The 19,913-nt window shown below is 37.9% G+C and overlaps 2 protein-coding genes across 3 annotated transcripts in view; one reads left to right on the top strand and one right to left on the bottom strand.

The window, feature by feature from the left end:
• The first annotated feature begins 1,504 nt into the window (after nt 1-1,504).
• Nucleotides 1,505-13,996, top strand: LOC135799095 (zwei Ig domain protein zig-8-like). Its single transcript, XM_065312114.1, has 6 exons — nt 1,505-2,438; nt 10,751-10,950; nt 11,285-11,386; nt 11,564-11,672; nt 11,906-12,190; nt 12,619-13,996. Exons 1-6 carry the CDS (start codon nt 2,330-2,332, stop codon nt 12,747-12,749), a joined length of 936 nt encoding a protein of 311 aa, XP_065168186.1. The 5' UTR covers nt 1,505-2,329; the 3' UTR covers nt 12,750-13,996.
• A 340-nt stretch (nt 13,997-14,336) lies between these two features.
• LOC135799097 (limbic system-associated membrane protein-like) overlaps nt 14,337-19,913 on the bottom strand; it is a 78,607-nt gene continuing 73,030 nt past the window's right edge. The window contains exons 4-7 of one of the 2 annotated variants that reach the window (XM_065312115.1): nt 19,551-19,652; nt 17,166-17,292; nt 15,851-16,141; nt 14,337-15,348 (exon numbers count right to left, since the gene is read on the bottom strand). In XM_065312115.1, the coding sequence (XP_065168187.1) occupies nt 15,233-15,348; nt 15,851-16,141; nt 17,166-17,292; nt 19,551-19,652 (636 nt within the window). In that variant the 3' untranslated portion in view covers nt 14,337-15,232. The remainder of the gene's footprint in view (nt 15,349-15,850; nt 16,142-17,165; nt 17,293-19,550; nt 19,653-19,913) is intronic. The other variant, XM_065312116.1, reaches the window with a different exon arrangement.

The following is a 19,913-nucleotide window of genomic DNA, read 5'->3' as shown; positions in this document are numbered from 1 at the left end:
CCAGAAGATGAGGTGGAATATATTTGGTGTGAACCAGTTATTGCGCGGTTGCATAACGATGATTGCGAGTTGAAATTTGCAATATTGTGTTGCAGTGTTGGTAAAACTGCAGTTGCACAGATGCACAGTTGCACAGCAACGAGAACAATCGATAAAAATAATCGCAAAGTCAATTCCCTTGAGTGATTTTATGCTGGAAGAGAATGCGATACTCCCTTGTTTCTGAATGCATCGGATGCAGTGGAATAATACTGCTAAAATGATTTTTGTTAATAAACACGCTATTTACACAACTAAAAATATATATTTACAGCTCTAGAGTTGTAATGAGTTATAATAACTTCTATAAATACCTTACTTCAGTAAATATTAACATTTTTATGACTAAAACACGAAATTAACTTTAGTCGAAAACTTTCTCCTTGTTTTTCTTGCAGGCAATTTTGCCCCTCTACCGAAAAGTTCCTAACGACCATTCTCGGCGTTTTTGTCTTTGAACCTTAAGCGCTCGACGTCTGGAATGATACTCATAACACGGACGTAAATTGATTTCGATAATACACAAAGGAAACGTTTGTAATTTCGACTTGGCACTCCGTCCGCCGACACCGAGTGGAAAGAGAAATGATGAAATCATTGAAGGGAGCGAAGCGGCACTTTTACCGCCGCGCACCCCCACAATATGCGTGTAGGGAGGCGGCGCATGGTACGTGTCCGGAAATGTTCACGTGCGCGCGTGTACGGTGAGAGCGTGAGACGTCTATTGAGGCATCGACGGCGAAATCGACGATCATAACGCATCGTTGAAGAAGGGGTGCGCACTGTCGTTCACGGATATTATTAGCGCCGTCCCCATCATCCCCCAGACAAAGTTATACACTTTCTGAGACAGGTAGAGGGTGGATATTCTGACGACGTCGTGTCAAACGTGAAAATCTTTCCAAGATAATAACAGAAATGTATAAAAATATTTTTCAATGTGTGACAAGCCACAAGATTAAATTGTACCTTGTCAATTATATTTTATGACTGGAATGATTAAAGTTGAAAAGTTTGTGAGTTATATTAAAGTCAACCGGACCATTATAACCATCAGCTGCCGGAAAACAATGCCCGGCCTGCGTAAGAGCCAAGGACAGCTCTCAATTTCGCCCAGAGTGAGAAACTTCCAAGACATTTGTTGACAACATTAAACTAAGAACAAACATAAATAATTAACAAGCAGGATGTACGCCGGGCGCGTCCAGTCTAAGCGACAGCAACCCTTTGAGTCGCGCATCGCATCCTTTCCATGCGCCATCAGCGCTATCACGCTGCGATCCTTTGCACACTCGAAGAGTGTCGGCTTTTAGGTGACGGCGCCTCGGACCAGCTTTAACGATGATGACTTTCCAAGCGCGCGGGCGACGCTCGCGGCGCGCCGACTGGGGATATTGGCGGAGGCGCCGGTTAGAAAAGGTCGACGCAGTTCCGCAAGCGCATCGCAGCGCCGCGAGATGCCAGTCGTCGACGCGACGCTGTCACGTTGAGAACGCAACCGGCCACGCCACGCGCATTCCTGCACGGTGTCGAAAACACTACGCGGAAAAATCTGCGGCAAGGATGTCAAACTTTGACAAACTCCCAGCTACATAGTTCTTCAACTTGTGGATGTTGTGCAAATGGTGTTTCACGTGCTGAGTGTACAACACTCTTTTTTGAAGTTTGCTGTGCTTCTAATCCATCTGCAAGCGGAAAACGGTTATAACTGTCGCGGGAAGTTTATAAACCAGATTTTACCTTATTTACGCATACATTCTTCACATAACCTTTGAATTATTTTCTTTTTTTCCTCAATATCAACCGCAAATTTACAAAAAATGTGTTTTTAAACAGAAATTAACGTAAAACACATAAGAAATTCATATATTAAGTGTGAAATTATTGCCCAACGCACATATTTAAATAATGACTTAATCAATTTACACTGATTGCATAATTGCCGGAAATATCAAGCATTTATCACGTTGAGATTGAACCGGTGAGCGCGCGAGTTTGATTTGTGCATGTGTGAACGGTGCGGGCGTGCGTCAGTGCGAATTGAGTGTGCAACGGGTTAATTAATTGGAAAGTGCCAAAACAGTGTGCCCGCCAAAGTTTCACCCCTTTGTGAACATTACATAATAAGTAGTCCTGCAGACGATTTTGATTACAACACGTTTGTTCGATTCAGAGTTCAATTTGCCAAGTTGCATGCAACATGAAAATTCCGTGTAAAATTTCCGTTGTTGAGCAAAACTTGTACATGTGAAGGATAATTGCGTGTGGGAGAGCGAGTTTCGGCATCATCATGACTGTGCACAGTTGGATCGTCTTCACGGTGATAGTAGCAACTTGCTGCTGCGGTGGAATTTATGGTAACCATCGACGGAGAGAACGATTAAATCGTTATTTTCCAGGTAAACACCTATTATTCTCAAGATGTTTTTAAAATGTTGTTTATTTTTGCTAATAAAAATTTTAACGTGTTTTTTTTTCCAACGCAATATGCTTCGGGGTGTTTTTTTTTGTTCTTAAAAAATATCAAGTTGAAAGACCTGCCAGAATTTTTTAAGATTAATATTTCAGTTGCGAGTCAATCACTTGGTATCTTCTCCAGGCTGGCGTGGTCCCCGTGACGTTGTGCAAAAAATTGTTGGGCGAGCTGAACATTTCCGATGCCCAATAAGAAAACGCAGCGGGATGGGGGAAATTTAATAAGCGCAAAGCTTGGAAAACGCGACCTGACGCTGCTGCATTATTTTAGACGTTTTTACGCGCCCCATCTGAACGTTGTGAACTTCGTTATTGGAAATTTAGGCGAATATTTCGAAAATGCAATTTGCACACGTACAAAATTCGAATTATTCGATCAATTTTTGCATGAGCCACAAAATACGCACGTTTGACATAAATACACCATAGAAATATATTACCATGTGAAACATGAACGGTTACAAGCACATTGCAGGCATTCAAACGTATTGATACTATTTTGTTTTAATTTATACGTACACAGATGTTTCTGATTCGTTCATTTTTCATTTCCTGTCGCAGCACAACGACTGTAAAGTTGTTGTTGTTGTTGTTTTGTGTTTATAACGCAATATTTTTAATATCCAATAACAAATATTCATGTATAAGAGTTGTGTTGGTCGGTTTTACCAGGTTTCAAATTACAAATCGATATAACAGCGTTTTACAGAGAAAATAAATATACTTTGCTTAAAATCCGTTTAAATCGCCATGTCAATTTAATTAACACCATACGCGAGCGTTCGAACAAGCCAAGATAATGAATATCGAACAGAGTGATCAGGCGTACTGCATTGCAATGACAAATTATACATGAAGCGCGCTGGTGCGGCATTGGAGACCCGCCGGGAAAACTCCTCGAAACTGACATGAATACGTTCAACCACTCCGCCAGCTAATCTATAGATACTTTTGCGATATAATCTAGCCAACCGCGAACCTGCTGCTTGCACGGCACGCTCGTCTCTCGCCTCGAATGACGTTTACGTCTTGTAAAGCGTCTCTAATGAATTCCACGATTTCCTATCAGCCGTCGAACTATTTAGATTCACCTCGCAAGCAAGTCAAGCGTAATCGGGCGTCGATGGCAGCCGGATGGTCTCATAACGAATGAAATATTCGTCGTCTCGTCCTTGCTTTTGCATTTTAAATTGAATCTCGAGCAAAAAGTTACAAAACTACCAAAAGTACGCAGTACTAAGAAGTTGTATTATTGAATTTCTGTGCAAACGCTTTGCCCGACTCAGCGTTTGGAGCGAAGTTAGTAAATCTCGAATTGCACTGAGCAAGCCGCGCGAGGAAACATTTTAAATAGATAGATATAATTTAATCAAATGTATTCGCACAAGATTTAGAACGGCGTTCGGCGTTCGAGCATTCTTAGGATCACGCGACGTTGGTCTTTTTGGCTCGGTTAGCGGATGGGTGGACTTAAATGGGTCACACTTCCACACATCGCATGAATCCGCAAGGCTTTTCGTTGCAATTTATTGTTGCACCATAAATGTGCAACGTAAGCTTTCATCGACCACCATAGTCAAAATTTTATTCTCAAACCGCAAATTTTGTTTGAAACGGAATTCAAAATGTGATTAAACCTGGAATGTAAGTAATTAAAAAGTTAAATTTGTAAGTAATTTAAAAATTCTTGGCTGCAGCTTAAATTACTTCGAGCTGCTTGAAGCACCTCTTGAAAGTTTAAAAACAAGCAGAAATATGTCGTACAAGTATTTTCTGGATATCACCTCGTTGTTGTTTCGGTCGTAACAAGCCATTGCACACTGCAGAATGAAAGTTTCCGCATGCGGGCAAATAAGCGCGGTGAACACAGGCGTGAATACAAAAAAGTGCAGGGAAGTTTTGTGGTCCCAGGCGGGCTGCCGACCACAATCTAAGCGCGCCAAGCATACAGATGCGCTATACTACGTATGAGGTCGACCGTAATAAATTAGAAGTTGTTTTGTTTAGTGGCGAGATGCACGGCTGCTGACCAACAGCGCAAACGGTAAACGAACGGCGAAAGGGAGAGCTAATTATTAAATTGGAATTAGGCTTGTTGGCGATCGGTTTTTCGCCTGTTTCTCTTGTTATAGACTACGCTCTCACCAACGGCATGCAAAACATGTTCACAATCAAGCGGGGGATGATATATGATGTTAGTCAATTTTCCAACGACAAAAAGTTGATTCTCCAAAATTTATCTCTGACATGTTACAGCATAAAACAATTAAGCAATTTTTTATTGTTTTAGCATTAGTACCTAATTCTCTATTGTATGGAAATAATTACACTTTATAATTGCATTTTGATTGAAACCGGTCCGGTTTTTTTTGGACGGCGTGGCGAAAGCGAAATTCAATTATCAATTGCAGCGCAAACGGAAAGTGCATGTACATGCGGCGATCCCGCTGCGTCATCATCAATTTGTCGTCGATGGGAAGCGGCCATAGGTAATTTATATTCGGCGTAATAAAATTCTAGTTTTCGACTTTTTCCCCCTGCGGACCACAGCGCGCCACAAAACCTCAATTAAACGTCGGCTTCAAAAAATTGGCTTCAATCAATATATCCGCCATCATTCACGATTTCAATACGTATTTTAATTATGCTTTCAATATTTATAAATACTGATTTAACAATGTAAATTTCTAGAATGAGCCAACCAAAGAACAAAAACATATGTAAATAATATAAATGGCAATTATCAGGTACCAAAATTCACAATTCGTATCGTTTCAATCAAAATTGATTCCAGCTTATTGATATAGATTGTATTAGTCAAATCAATATTGCCGACACCAATAAAAGGGTCCGGGGCTTCGTGCTGCGGACATCGGCATGTCTCCCCAGTCCCAATTTTTCCTGGAAGGTATAGAATTCAATTGAATTGGCTTTACCGCCTTCTGCTTTTGCCACTTCGTACAGTTCCTTCACTTGTACGCCATCTCACTCCAATCCGCGCACACGAAATCGGAACTTGCTACTTTCGAAGAGTTGGAGCACACATTGTTGGCCTCTGGCCACCAACCGCAGATCCAATTCACGACGCGACAAACTGACAGCGCGGACAGTCGGCGTGATCTGGCAGCACCTTAGATTTCGCGTTTCTCATCTCTACGCGGCGAATCTTAAATTTTGGCTTATCTCTTATCCTTTCACTTACTGACCAAACTTTTGTCGCCGCGTACACATGGCCGACTCTAACTTTTCCACCAGTTTTTTTGTAAACGTCTTCGAATGCGACAGATAAGGAGAGAAACTGTAGGAAGGAAGACGACGTGGCAGTCACGATCAGTGCCGGCGTGCAGTTCGTGTTCTTTCTGAGTTTGAACGATTCGACAGCGAGTTTTCTAACTAGTGTCCCAAACATGCCCGGAATATCAAATCTGCACGTAGTACCGAGCTGCTTTTGACTCGGTGTAGCCGTAGCCAAACGCCATGGACCAAAAATAGGAAAAAGAATGGAAACCGAAGCTAGATTAGAACCAACTCCTCGGGCGAAATAAAAACCAGTTCATCGTTCAAAAGTGCTCTTCAAACTTTTACTGTCTATGATATTTGAGATGTGGTTTGGAAAACTTTACAGACACGTGCACATGTTCCCGACAGAACATTTCAAAAAACAATTCGTGCTTCATCTAAACGCTCAATTTTTAAACTAATTAATTTCCTCTACCCAATCCATGCGAGTTATTTCATCCGAACGTAAATTAATTAATTTCGGTGTGGTGGGCGCGTCTGCGTATCTACATCTGTAATCCATACACGTCAAAGTGTGTAAACGCGGCGATGCGTCAATATCTCGGACAAAGCGGGAAATTCTACCAAAATGGCGGGTGCGAATCGGCCATTCTGCGGTCCAACGCACCCAGAATCGCGTTCCGCGCATTAATCGTCTTCGGTAATTTGTAATTATTAAAGCCATCTGTGTATCGGGGTCGTTCTAAGGCATCTTGTTCCTTTGTAGCACAGAAACCAATAATAAACGCCATCGAATGTGTGTGCAAGTCTTGTAACGGGTGTTTCAAATTTCTAATTACCCTCTTTTGTTTGTTTACTTAAGCGTACTTAGTCCTTTAGATGTTGGCTCACCCTTACACTTTACGTCGACTAAAGTGGTGTTTGCTTGTTTGTCATATTAACATGACTAATGCGTAAAGTTGATTAAATATATAGACAGAAGTTTAGTGGCCTGTTGCAGCTTGTATTACTTGCAGCTTTGACGTAGGGTTTGAAGAAGGTTGTGCCGTCAGCGGAAAAATCTAATTAGTTTTACGCGGCGTTGCATTGAAAGCACGTCAGCGGGCGTGTTGTGAGCAAGACAGATTGGATTGCATCCCTTGATATATTTGATATATGAGAAGCAAATGGACGAGGTGGAAGGTTCGGATAAAGATTGCGTATTGAACCAGTTGGAGGTTCGCTGGGCAAGAACCACGAGGTCGAGGTGCTTCGTTTCCTTTTACGTTTACGTTTACGTTTCCATTAATGTCGGTCGTGATACCCCCGAAAGATATTAGATGGCGATTGGACGCGAAGAGCAATGGCGTTGTCAACCCGGACGCCTCCCAGAATGAAGCAACACTGACGTGCCACCACCGAAGCCATCATTCGGTGACTCTGCAGTTGAGCGAATTTTAAGGCAACTCTTACATACTGTTTGTTACAAAAACACTAAAAATTTTAATAAAAAATAATAAACATTAATATTTTTACTTTAAAAACAATATAAAAACAATTTTTGTTTTGTGTTTGGATTGAGGTTGTTAAATTAAAGATTTGTTTGTATTTTATTGATGGCAGTATATCTGCGAGCACTTTATTTCATAGCCGAGAGTTTGGATGGGCCGCGATGGTGAGATAGCGAGGCGTCGGGTGTTGGATGTATAGAAAACGATTCGATCTTGATTGAGACGGAAGAGTACGCCGGGACACATTATATGGTGCGCGATAAATTGCTCCAATAAGGCAATAATGGCACAGACAATGAAACGCCCGACCGTCGCGTTACACACCGGCTTGCGGAAGAGCGCCGTCGTCTCTCCGGGTTTACCTGATTTCACGCCATGGCGGGCAAAGAAAAAACCGACTCGTTATATATCTCGCTCTTCGGCGTGCTAATCTATATTTCGGGGCACGTTTAACGGCTCGTGCAAAAAGGCGTTTGCCGAATGCCAACACGCTGCGCACGTTATTTCTGCCATTTCTATAACGTCGCTTATATTTTTGTCCACTTTTCCAATTACAATCGTATTTGATTAACATTTTTATAGCAGTTTTAGAAAAACTGACGCAAGCACCAACAAGACAAACAAAAAAATAGGAAAAAAGCTTTGAAATAATTACTTTTCTTTATAGCAACAACAAAAATTTAATTATAAAATTATATATGTTGTGTTAAAAACATTTCCTTTGATCTATTTCAATACAAAATGAAATCTAGTAAAATCCAGCAAATATAATTGTTTATGACACGGCAGGCAGCGTGTTAAATTATGATGAAACTATGAAATAATGCAGAGCGAACTAAAAAATGCATGCCGAAGAATAAAGAAATAAAATGGCGAGCGGTGGCAAGTTTAAATTGGAAAAGTTTGTCGCCGCTGACGTTCGCAACGACCCCCATAGTCGTTGGCTGTTTGTGGAGCGTTTCAAAATTGATTCCCTTCAACTGTTCCATGACTATGTGTACATTCGCGCGGATTGACGCATATCTAATAAGGATTTGTGCGCTTTTTATTACTAGTTTTACTGCTGGACAATTTTACAGCAAATCAATCCTGTTTTCGTTTTCTGTTTGGAGTAAATATCAACATAGAAACAGCGAAAATAAATACAAAGTGACATTAATCACAAAATTTAGAATTTTCATCCCGTGCGTTGCATACATGTCGTAAATTTCCTCCAGCGGATTACGCAGAAATAATGCGACGAACCAACTATAGAAAAGCGCATTCCGGAAAAGTTGCGCACTCGAATATCCATGTATGTACAGTGTACATATCATTTGTAGTCCTGACGCTTGCACATTGTTCGCTGCGAGTCCGTAAATCATCTGCTTCTTGCAATTGCGCCGACAAATATTATAATTAACTTTACCCATTCACATTGTAACACTTTAGAAGACAATATACGACTCTACACATTTTTATTTTATCATAATTTTAACTGTGTAGTATTTTAAACAGTATTTAAAAAAGATTAAAGAATGTTCTTTAAATCTGGCGTGCTTTGATTACTCTGTGCATTGTCATTAGATTATCCAAGTCCTAGGTACACAAGATAAGGCTCCTGCATCGCCGGTATCTCCACACTGTACACAAAGCTAATTAACAAACGGTAAAGCCAATTAACGATAATTACTTTCGGTTCGTGCGCGACGAGAGCTCGCGTGCCATTTTCGTAGAGTGGTTGGTATACTCGAGTATTGGCAGTGAGAAGAGCAAGCCAACAAAATGGCGGTGGTGCAAATTGTCTAAATTTCAGGTATTGCATACGTTTCTTATCAACGCAAGGATTCAGCCGGTTATCTCATCACCATTTGCGCCATCAGCTAATCCTTGGGTATTGCTTTACATTTACATTTTCATATTTGCAATAATATAATCATAACACTGAATAAATAATTTTACAATAAAAAAAATGAATATGTTAATAGAAAAAACTAAAATTATCTGTTTTTGAATGATTCAGCTCTTGGCGTTTGGAAGTTTATCGTCATGAACTAAATTTCGAGAGAAATATAACTTTTCAGACGAAATTACTACGTGTTTCATGTTTCTGAACAAATTGTGAACACATTTACATATTTTATACCCACATTTATACTAAATTAATAACTTTGCGATTACAAGAAATGTTTTTGTTCATTTTTTTACATTTTGAATTATATTTTGTACAAACATTGCGTTTTCTCTTCTTTCGGTCTTCAGAGAACAATAAACTAACTTAAACCATAAACCGCGACTTGAAATAGTCGAAAGACAATGCCGTTGGTAGATATTTTTTGGCTCTGTTTAAATATGTATGTGCTAGGCGTAACTCTTACTTCAGAAGCCATTTATTACTGTTTACATGAGTTTAATATTTATAAAAAGCGTAATCTACTTTTGGGCGCGTTGTTAGAGCGCAAATAATGGTTGTTGGTACACAAATGTTTAAATATCTCCTGCAAATATTTACATTTCAATACTGACGAGATTATGTAATGTCTTCACTTTTGTTTGTCGTTTCTCAAACCAAAAATTTTAATCAAAACAATCATACTTTAAGTATTATACTTCTTAACGCTTAAATTCTGTTTTCAATTTATTTTTATTTTATTTTTTTGTCTCTACGTGTTTACATGCGGTTTTTTCTTGTTTTTCAATTTGCGATCCCTCGCATTTCCGCGACCGGCATTCGCCAGCAGCATTTGGCGTACATTCGCGTATCACGCTCGATAAACTAAGCAAACATATAAACCGCTTAATTAAATATGTTATTGTCGGCTAGCGCTCTTTCATTAACCCCCTAATCCGCGCCGCCGCCGCAGCACTTTTGTGTGTTTCACGCAGCGCGCTTTCAACATTTGTGTATTTCATTGTTTCCTTCTGCGCCTCGATGGCTTCGAACGCGTATGTTGCGGCATGACATTTAAAATCCTCATCACTAGTTAAATAGTGCACGTTCGTGTGCGTGCGCGGGCTTCTGGTGTAACGACCGTCTTAATGGTGACAATAAAATGTGCCCGAAAACAGCATCGTGGCACGAAGCAACAACATTCGGCGTGTAGCGCAAAGGGTTTTTCCTGACCGCGGAACGCAATCGCATTTATTGCTATCAGCGGACAGTGTGGCTGAACCTTCAGCGCAAACGACAATAAGCGATAGAACGATCTTGTCGACGGCGGTCTAAATGAACATTAAATGTACAGCAAATACTCTCATATCCAATTCGAGAGATAAAAAGGTGACATCAGGCGTGTTAAAATTGTAAACAAGTTTCAAAACAATAACATTCTATTGCCGACTGTAAAAATTGCAATAAACGTGACTATTAAACCTCTAACGGTACACATTGCGCCATCTATCGCATACTTTTCGAACATAACAATCCTCCAACGTTTTCCTTTTCGTCCTTATTTCGCATTGATTTTCACAGTACAGAATTTTCACTGCAGAGGTCGCAACTAACAAAATATACTTTAATTTTTCAGATAAAGATAAAGACAAAGATGATCTCTTATCAGCACTTGGTAAAAATCACAAATTTGACACAGGACCAAATTCGGTGTATCAAACCGTGGATGTAAAACCATCCAGGTTTTTCCTCAGTCCAAATCACACAAAAGTTCACGCGCAAACACGGACGACGGCTGTTCTTCATTGTGAAGTTACTGATATTGGAAATTGCACGGTAAGTATAAACTCATATTTCACACTAATGAAATGCTGCCAATTCATAAATCCTCGTTTAATTTGTTTCCCATCATTGTGCTATTAATGTCAAAAAGTATTAAAAACTTATTGAAACGGAATGAGACAATTGATTTCGTCAGATTGGGGTAACAACGATTAATTTCCGTCATAGAAAAACCGAAAACCTCTTTTATCTTCTTTCCTTTTTTTCTGTGCTTTGTGAAAGCAACGATCGTTTATTATAAGAATTGGCCGCGCCACCCTGTCGGGATTTTCCACCCCGTTTTTTTTTCAATATAATAAAGTTTTAATGAGATTTTTTTGCGCGTCAGGTCACTTGGAAGCGGATACGGGACTATCAAATATTAACTTTTGGTCTGTTGACCTACAGCAGCGACAGCAGATTTTTCGCTCGCAGTGGTAAAAGTGGCAAGGTAATGTTTAATATTTACATCAATATTTTATTTTTTTTTTCGGCTGCGAGTGTTTGCGTTATTAATGTTTTGTTGTTGAATTTTTGTGATTTCAACGTCGCATCCGCACGGAATGTGTTTGCTTTGAATTTGGAATGGAAATTGGAACGCTGACAATCCACCTACACCCCCCTACAGGATTGGTCGCTGCACATCAGATACGTGGACACAGATGACGCCGGCGTATACGAATGCCAATTGTCTTCCCATCCTCCGGCGAGTGTTTATGTGGAATTACAATTAGTAGGTTCGTATGCATCGCATTGCCCTGTGCAATCACAATCCAACTTGCAACCAGTGCAAATAGGGTGTCAAAACGCGTAAACTTTATTTAAAATAAATAAAACAACATGCGGTATATTTGCAATCAGGACTCTGAAATAATATTTAGCAATATTTGCGTGGGTAAAGTACAAAGAGGATTTTTACGTTTATAATTTACATTTCAAACATGTTTGTATATTGTTATTGGGTTTTTAGAAGCGCACGCTGAAATAATTGGCGGACCGGATAAGATCGTCAAGTCTGGGTCGCCGCTGTTGCTCAGCTGTGTCCTGAAGCGTAGCACAGAGGCGCCGGAATATATCTTTTGGTATCATGGCGATCGTATGATCAATTACGATCTGGGCGGCGGGGCGGCGGTGCGCCACGGGCGGCAAGGCAGCGAGCTACTCATCCCTAGCGCTGAAGTTCGCCATGCCGGAAACTACTCATGCGTGCCGTCAAACGCACGTCCGGATAGTGTCAATGTTCACGTCCTTCACAGTAAGATAACTTTTTTATTCTCTGTATATTCAAAGATTATTTTTATACAATTTCCTTAGATGAAAATAAGTTTTTATGTTAGTTTTGTAGAAATAGAATTTTTATTGAAAATTTTTAGCATTTTGATTTGATTAAATAATTCACCGTAACAGACAGTATATTTATTTAACATGAGATTACAAATCATGATGACCATTCGTGTTGTTATTTACGACCGATCGATAGCAATTAATCCCTTTCTATCCCTTTGTACGCCTCCTCTGTGTTTGTTTGTATATTCAGTTTCAAACAGATGCGTATAATCCGCATGTAACTCAAAATATTAAATTTCTTTACACGCAAAAATTGGCCAATTCATCATATTTAATATTTTCACAAAATTTTTAACAAATTTCCATTTATAAACACTAATATTTGATTAATTTTAGGTGAAAAACCAGCTGCAATGCAGCACGGAAGCAAAAACTCATCTACATCCTCGCATTCTTCAAGACAAAGTACACAAAAACAACACCTGCTGGTGATGTATGTCCTGCTACCTGTGATAATGCACAGATGACCGTTTTAAATCTATTAATATGAATGGATGGAATGTTAATGCGCTAGCAGTGCTGGAATATGCCAGGAATGTAATCAAAACGGATAATAATGACGAGAGCTATACTAAGCTAAGCAAAACAAACTCAAATTAAGCCAAACTAACACATTAGCTTAAAAAATGAAAGAAAAATGACAATTATCATGGTTGTTTCGCTAATAAACTATAAAAATGAAAATGTTGTAGATTTTCTATTTCCATTTATCAACGTAAATACTAAATTTTATTGCTAATATTGAAATAAGACTAATCTTAACTTTAAATCTTCATGACAAGATATTATCTGTATGAATTTGAAAATTATTAACAATATTTAAATAATAATCGTACAAATTTATTTAAAATTATTCAATAAATCAAATTTTTTGATTTTAAACTAAAATAATTTTCAAATTCATATTTTAATATCAATACGTTTAATTAATGTAAATATTGATAAACCTGATGTTAAGCATGGTAAAATAATTCCATGTCCTTCCATTGAATGGTACGAGAAGTTAACATTAAGTGAGATTATCAACTAATTTTACATTAACCATAATTAAAACAAAAAAAACATAAATGTTTGTACATTAACAAAACAATAATTGAAATAATATATAAATATAAAGATATCAAATCTAATTGCATCCAGAATATAAACGTGTGTATTTTTGCATATCATCTTACAACTTAGGCCGATAGAAAACATAATTGTTTAAATATTCTTCGAAGACAACTAAAGAATATAATAACATACGAATTACTCGTCGTCCTGGACAAATATTAACATATACTACTGACTATTATTTTTGCTGTTGCAATGTTACCGTCTAATCTTAAGTAACAATACTTAAACATGAATGGCAATAAGAAATCTTCTCAATTATTTGTAGACGTTTAATTTCGACACCTGGAAATCTTATAAAAACACATTTACGTACTTGATATTTACATATTTTTTATTAAATAAATTTTTATACATGTATATAATAGTTATAAGTACATAATGGAATGTATGTATATAATTAATTATATAAGTATTATCTATATAATATTAACAACATTGGAAAACTCTAAGTAAGTCTTAGTTAAAGTAAATTGGCGCTATCTATGTTTCAACATTATTTTAAAACTAATACAAACATATTATAAATAAAACCGACTATTATTGTTAATAAACAATTATAAAATAATGTATTTTATTAACATATGAAACTCAGTCATGGATTAATTTTGTGAAATTATCATTTTTATTATATTTTTTCATTAATCAAATCTCTTTGCTTGTCCGTCGCGTTTTAATTTGTTTCCAATGTAACTAATCAAATGTTTCTTTTATCATACGTCCGTATATGCCTAATTAATCCATATTTATTTATTAAAGTATATTTATATATGTATGTAATTATCATTTAGCTTTTCTTTTAATTCGCCCGCTCGTCATCCATTCGTGTGGCATTCGTGTCATTTCACAATAATTGTTATCAGTACCATTACGAATATCAATATTAATTAACAGTATGTAAACATAAACATAGAGTACATTTCCCATTTTGGTTTTTAACTGATGAGTATCATAACGGCAGCATGGAACAATTTGTTCATTTATTTCAAGTTTTGTAATCACAATCGTGATGCTAAAAACAATATTGGTTGATGTTTCAGTACTGAATGAGAGTCGTTAAAATGGATTAAAGATAAGTCAATTTTGTAATGTTTAAAAATGACATGTATACATGTATATATTTAGGAATTATGCACGTCTCTCTTATTTGTAGCTCATATTATCTTTTTGTGAAGAAATTTATTAATGTTTATTATACACAAAACTTCAGTTATGTCTTCCTTTATGAGTTTGATTGAACTTTCACAAATTGTCACGTTTAATAATTTTTATTTACATTACTAAAAAAACGCTTTCATTGTTTAACATCAATTATTATCAATATAATGTTTGTTGGATCAATTAAACTTCTTCATTACAAAATATTCTTTCTTATCAGGTAGTGTAACATCAGTTAAACACATTTGTTTTGCATCCATGCATTATTTTGATCCTGGCTAGTGTTAAGTATATAAATTCCACATGTGTTTCCTTTCATTACTTAAATTTACTTAAATTTCAATCTATTTCTATAAGAATTGATTAGTTTATAACTTTGTATGTATTATTAAAACCATACATATAATCATAATCAATTAAATCCAACGCGCGATGGCCGGAAGTTTTTTTCTGCATTCAATAAATCACACAGTCAATATTTTAATTTTAATCAAATCTAAAGTTTATCACTCGTCGAGTATTTGCTGTTGCACTGCACTCAATTAACTACACTTGAGTTGAATCACTCGGCCCAACATTAATCTTGTTTGAAGAACAATGCGGTTAATTTTATGTTAACAGTAAACGTTGAATGTAATTGTCGCTTGTTGATTGTTTCGAATGCGAGAGCGCTGGATGACTAGGACAGATGCGCGACGATCAGTGAGACGCCGATAATGAGCAGCCAGGACGATGGGCTGCACTGCAGCCAGGATAATCCGCGGCCGCCGTGCTGCATCGCCGCTGGATTTTCTCCTGCAAAAACAAACACGGATTAATCTGTGCGACCAAAGAGTGTCAACAAGTTTTTACGCGGATTTCGCTCGGATTTACGATGATCAAACAGGTGAATGCTGATTAAACTCATAAAAGGCTTCGTATTTAGTCACAACTAAATTTAGATTTTAAATTTCGATTCCGGAAAGTTTGTAATTCAAGACTGAAACTCGTTTGGGGCGGACTTTGGAAAGATATTACAACTCGTCTTTATCTTCAACTCCTATTAGTCTTTGGCGGAGCAAATTGTTTCTGCATTGGGAGCTGTAGCGCTCGACTTGTTTAAAACTTTACTTTATCGTTATCGCCCACCGCAAATGTACAGTCTTCTCGTATATTTCAAGAAGACAGCGCAAATCGAAGACAATTAACATACACTATTGAGAATGGCTGTAACTTTTTACTTTCTGACGTTAATTTGCTTCAAAAGTAATTTTTAACTTTAATTTTTTTTTATTTTAAAACATTTTAAATTGCTTACCATTGAGTATATGTACATATGTGCTAGCTGGCTGGGCATTGCTGGGCACGCAAGAGTAATTTCCGGAATGTCTAGTCGCCGCATTGGTGATCGTCAGCGTGCTTGTCTTCGCCGTCAATTCAGTGCTCACATTGATTCCTCGATCGACGTCGTAGTTGATCATTCTGTTATTGTGATACCAGAACACGTAGCTTGGATTCTCGGTGCTTTGTAGCACTGTGCACTGCAATTTCAACCCAGAGCCGGGTTTGAGATATTTTTCAGCTGGTCCTGATATTTCTGCTCTCGCCTCTAAAAAACACAGAAGAAAAAACATAGTTTTAATATTTGAGCCGGTCCTGTATTACTACATTCTTGTTGTTGTTGTTTGTTGGCAGATATCGACTTTTTTCCAGTGATTGATTTCATTTTCTATTGTGCTGCGTCCGAAGGATATCGAAACTGAAAGTAGAGTGTATAGAACACGACTTGAATTTTGTATAGAATTTTCTCGTGAATTTTCTATCCGCTTTGCTATTCTACTCTCGCCGCGGCACAGTCTGTTATTCGTTTATCCATTTGTATACAAATGCTGGCATCAGCTTTAATATTTTCCCGTTGAGGCGTTGGCCACTTTTCACTTTCGTTTTCAGAAAAGCGTTGGCTTACTGCTTCGTTTTTTTTTTCTCGCTCCCTGCCTGCCTGCTCGTATCTAATTGATATTCACGGCGTGTAATTGCCGGCATCAAGCCTTAGAAGTCGTCCACTGACCAAATTAATTAAATCCGCACTCGTTTTCGTTCCGACAAGCAACTTCCTAGTTTCTATCTTCTTTCTTAGTTGTGTGTTGGTATTTGCCTGTTTATCGCGGGCGAATGGAGGCGAAACCGGGGCGAAAGTTGAAAGCGTCCGTCGTTATTAATGTTACAACTTGCTGCCGAAGCAATAGAACAAGAAGTAACACGCAGTAATGTCCTTAAAACCATCGACAACGACGCCCGCCCGCCCGAAACTTCTTTAATATAAAATAAAAGCTGCTACTTTAAGCGTTTTTCTATTTTATTTCTTCTTCGCGTTGCCAAGTGCGCGCCAATATATATCTTTACTACTCCAACTAGCAGCCAAACAAACCACGCGTAGAAAACTCACAAAACTCCAAATCACAAATTATAAACAATAAATATACAATAAACAAATTCGTACAAAAAACGATGCAAAAGTTTAAATTTTGAATTCAAGTCTGCTCCGCATAACTCTGAAGTTTTCAGGAAGAGTTCTGTGACGAACGACGCAATGGCATGCTTCGAATGCTAAATTAGTAAAAAGGGCATCTTACCGACGACGTTCAGCTGGATGAAAATACTCGTCGGCGGATGCGATGACACTTGACATTCGTAAAGTCCAGCGTCGCGCAGCTGCACGTACTTGATCTTCAGCGTCCAGTCCTGAAAGAAAGAAAACACCTATTTTGCGTTACGATTTCAATTCAAACTAAGTTCTATAACTAATGTCATGTTTCAGTGTTCACGTAGGTGTCAAGTTGCAAGAGTAAAGTTAAATTGGTTGATTAAAAATTAAAATATTTAAATATTCCGATGAAAAGTTCAGGTTAAAACTTTGTATCAAGTTTTTTTTCTTTATATTTTCTATATTTATATAAAATTATTTTTACTAGTTGATAAATTCCTCAGAAAAAGGTATTTTAAGTAAAATTTGTTTTTTTCTGTATTGTTTATAAAAATATGAAATTTTCGTATATTTTTTCTTGGATGTTAATTTAAAAATTCATTATTACTCCATGGCTTCCTTAATTAAAGAGTTAATATTTTAGAACAAAAGTTTTCAGTTTGTAAGGAAAGCAAATCCGCTGAAACAACGCTTTTTCGCCTGTTATATATATTTTTTTCACTGCACTGAAATGAATGAGAAGAAGCCTGGTTCGGTATAACAAGGCAAAGAATGGCTTATAACCGATATAATTGAACGACCGCAATGAACCAGCTAGCTGCGGCAGCAAATAAGTGGACGAGTTAGGCAACTGATAATGCTTTATCAGCAAAGTTGAAAACGCTAGCCTGCACGAGCTTTGAATGTCACGATGGAGTTCTGTGTTAGCTGCAAATTAAGCCTCACTAATGAAAAGCAGACAAACTACTCCCGGCGCTCCAGATAAAGTCGCCGACCGCGAACGTGCGGGGGCAAAAAAACAAACAAATAACAAAAAAAACTCGGAACGTGAGGATGTTAGAAGGAATTTTAAGAGCAGAAATTGAGGACACGCGGAGAAAAATTAGAATTGTGCGTCGACGTAAAGAAGTCGGAATTAAAACGAATACCCGTTGGAAAAAAACACAGAAAAAAATGCATATAATTAAGCGAGCTGGTTTTTCATTCATCGCAAAAAGCTGATTTTCAGCCCAGGACTTGAACAAAAGCTTTATTTGTCCAACTTAATATAAATATTTTTTTGTCACGTGTTTTCTTTTTATTTCACTTTTTTTGTTCACACGTAACAAAACGCTGTTTATTTGTGAATAAATACGTGTTGGGTTGGATAAAAAAAATGAAACGAAACAAAATGCATCCTTGCTGCATATTGCTTCGACGTTCACAAACAAAATGGTCAAGCAAACAAACGGATAACGAATAGAAAATGGAAATGCGAGTGCGATGAGGTGGGAAGGCAGTAAAACGACGCGAAAAACTATTCGGCATTTTGCGGCGCGCACATGTAGGCACGTTCCGATTGCGATGGGGAAAAAGCAATTAAGTCACCCATTCGAGTCTCTGACACTCGGGCTGGCGGGCTGCGACAACAATTGCAAATCCTGTGATGGCCGGTGCGCATCGTGTCGTCGGCTTTCTCATCTCGCGCCGCGCGCCGCCACACACCGCGTCTCATTGTATTCGCAGCCAGTGGCCGGTGGCGGTGACGTGAACAGATGTGGGGTGAGCACAATGCGCCGGAAGTTGATAACTTTCTGTATCAGCACAATTATACACAGAGAAACGGGTGTGTGTGTGTGTCGAGATTTTTATCTCGTTTGCGTTTTTATTCTTTTACAGCGTCACAAAAACAGAAATAGAATGAAAAGACACAATAGTTTTACTTTTAGTTAGATATTTTAGTGGATGTAGGTGAAAATTGAAAGAGAAATTGGAGAAAGGAGATACCTAGATATTCGATTAAGTGGAATAATGGCGTCGGGACCGCGAGTGTCCGCTTGAAGTACGCGCATTCAGAGTTCGTTTGGGATAACTGAAGAACCCCAATGAATGTTGATCCAAATCGAATTTCATTGTGTGTTATATCCACGCGATATAACAAAACGGATACCTCGTGACTACAAACTTCTAAAACGTAATTTCTAATCAATAATTATATTTAACAACGGCATTAAAACATTTATTACCAACTTCTATATTCAATTATTCATAAATTTATTTTCGATTTAAAACTGCAATAAAATAAATTTTTCCTGAACTTTAAAAGTTTTCAATTGTGTTTTTCGTCTGGGTATGTTTTGAATAGCTGCTTAACGCACGGCAATTGGCATCAACAAATCCTTGTGCATGGATTAGCGGCACTAATGCAAATCGCGCCGAATGCAAAATTCAACGTGCCTCTGCGCGCTTTTTATGCCCCGTGCGAACTTTACGAGGCGTGGGCGTAGGTAGGTGGTGTCGTTCGAATGTAGTATTAATGAAATAGAAATTTTACCTCCGAGTGCTGGATGTGCACCGCCTGAAAGCGCTCGTCGCTGCTGTACGTTGTCGGGCCGACGGTAAGTAGATGATAATCCTTCCGCCTTATCCAGGACACCTGCAATTTTAATGCGATAAGATTACGAAAGCATCTATATTCACACTGACACATTTTTACTGTGAATTCAAAGAAAGAATAATTATATTATGATTAGTTTCAGCAATTCCGCTGATTTTTGAAAAAATTACGAATAATGAAATTATTTTTGCAAAATTTAATTTTTAGAGTATATAACAGTTTTACTGCATAAGCAGCCTAAAGTTGCCATGAAATTTAATGCTTCCTACGGTAGAATTACTTTCACATCGTGAAAACAAT

The sequence above is a fragment of the Atheta coriaria genome, unplaced genomic scaffold, assembly GCF_025399875.1.
Source record: "Atheta coriaria isolate IRGN ID8LTWV9N9 unplaced genomic scaffold, Caltech_Dcor_3.1 hic_scaffold_9_pilon, whole genome shotgun sequence".
Taxonomy (NCBI): Eukaryota; Metazoa; Arthropoda; class Insecta; order Coleoptera; family Staphylinidae; genus Dalotia; species Dalotia coriaria.
This window is presented reverse-complemented; position numbering and strand designations above follow the sequence as displayed.

What these genes read in the sequence shown, in the direction of transcription:
- LOC135799095 (XM_065312114.1), top strand. Translation starts at nt 2,330, where the DNA reads ATGACTGTGCACAGTTGGATCGTCTTCACGGTGATAGTAGCAACTTGC. An exon ending in CTGATATTGGAAATTGCACG is followed by an intron (nt 10,951 to 11,284) that starts GTAAGTATAAAC and finishes TTTGCGCGTCAG; the next exon opens with GTCACTTGGAAGCGGATACG. An exon ending in TGTGGAATTACAATTAGTAG is followed by an intron (nt 11,673 to 11,905) that starts GTTCGTATGCAT and finishes TTGGGTTTTTAG; the next exon opens with AAGCGCACGCTGAAATAATT.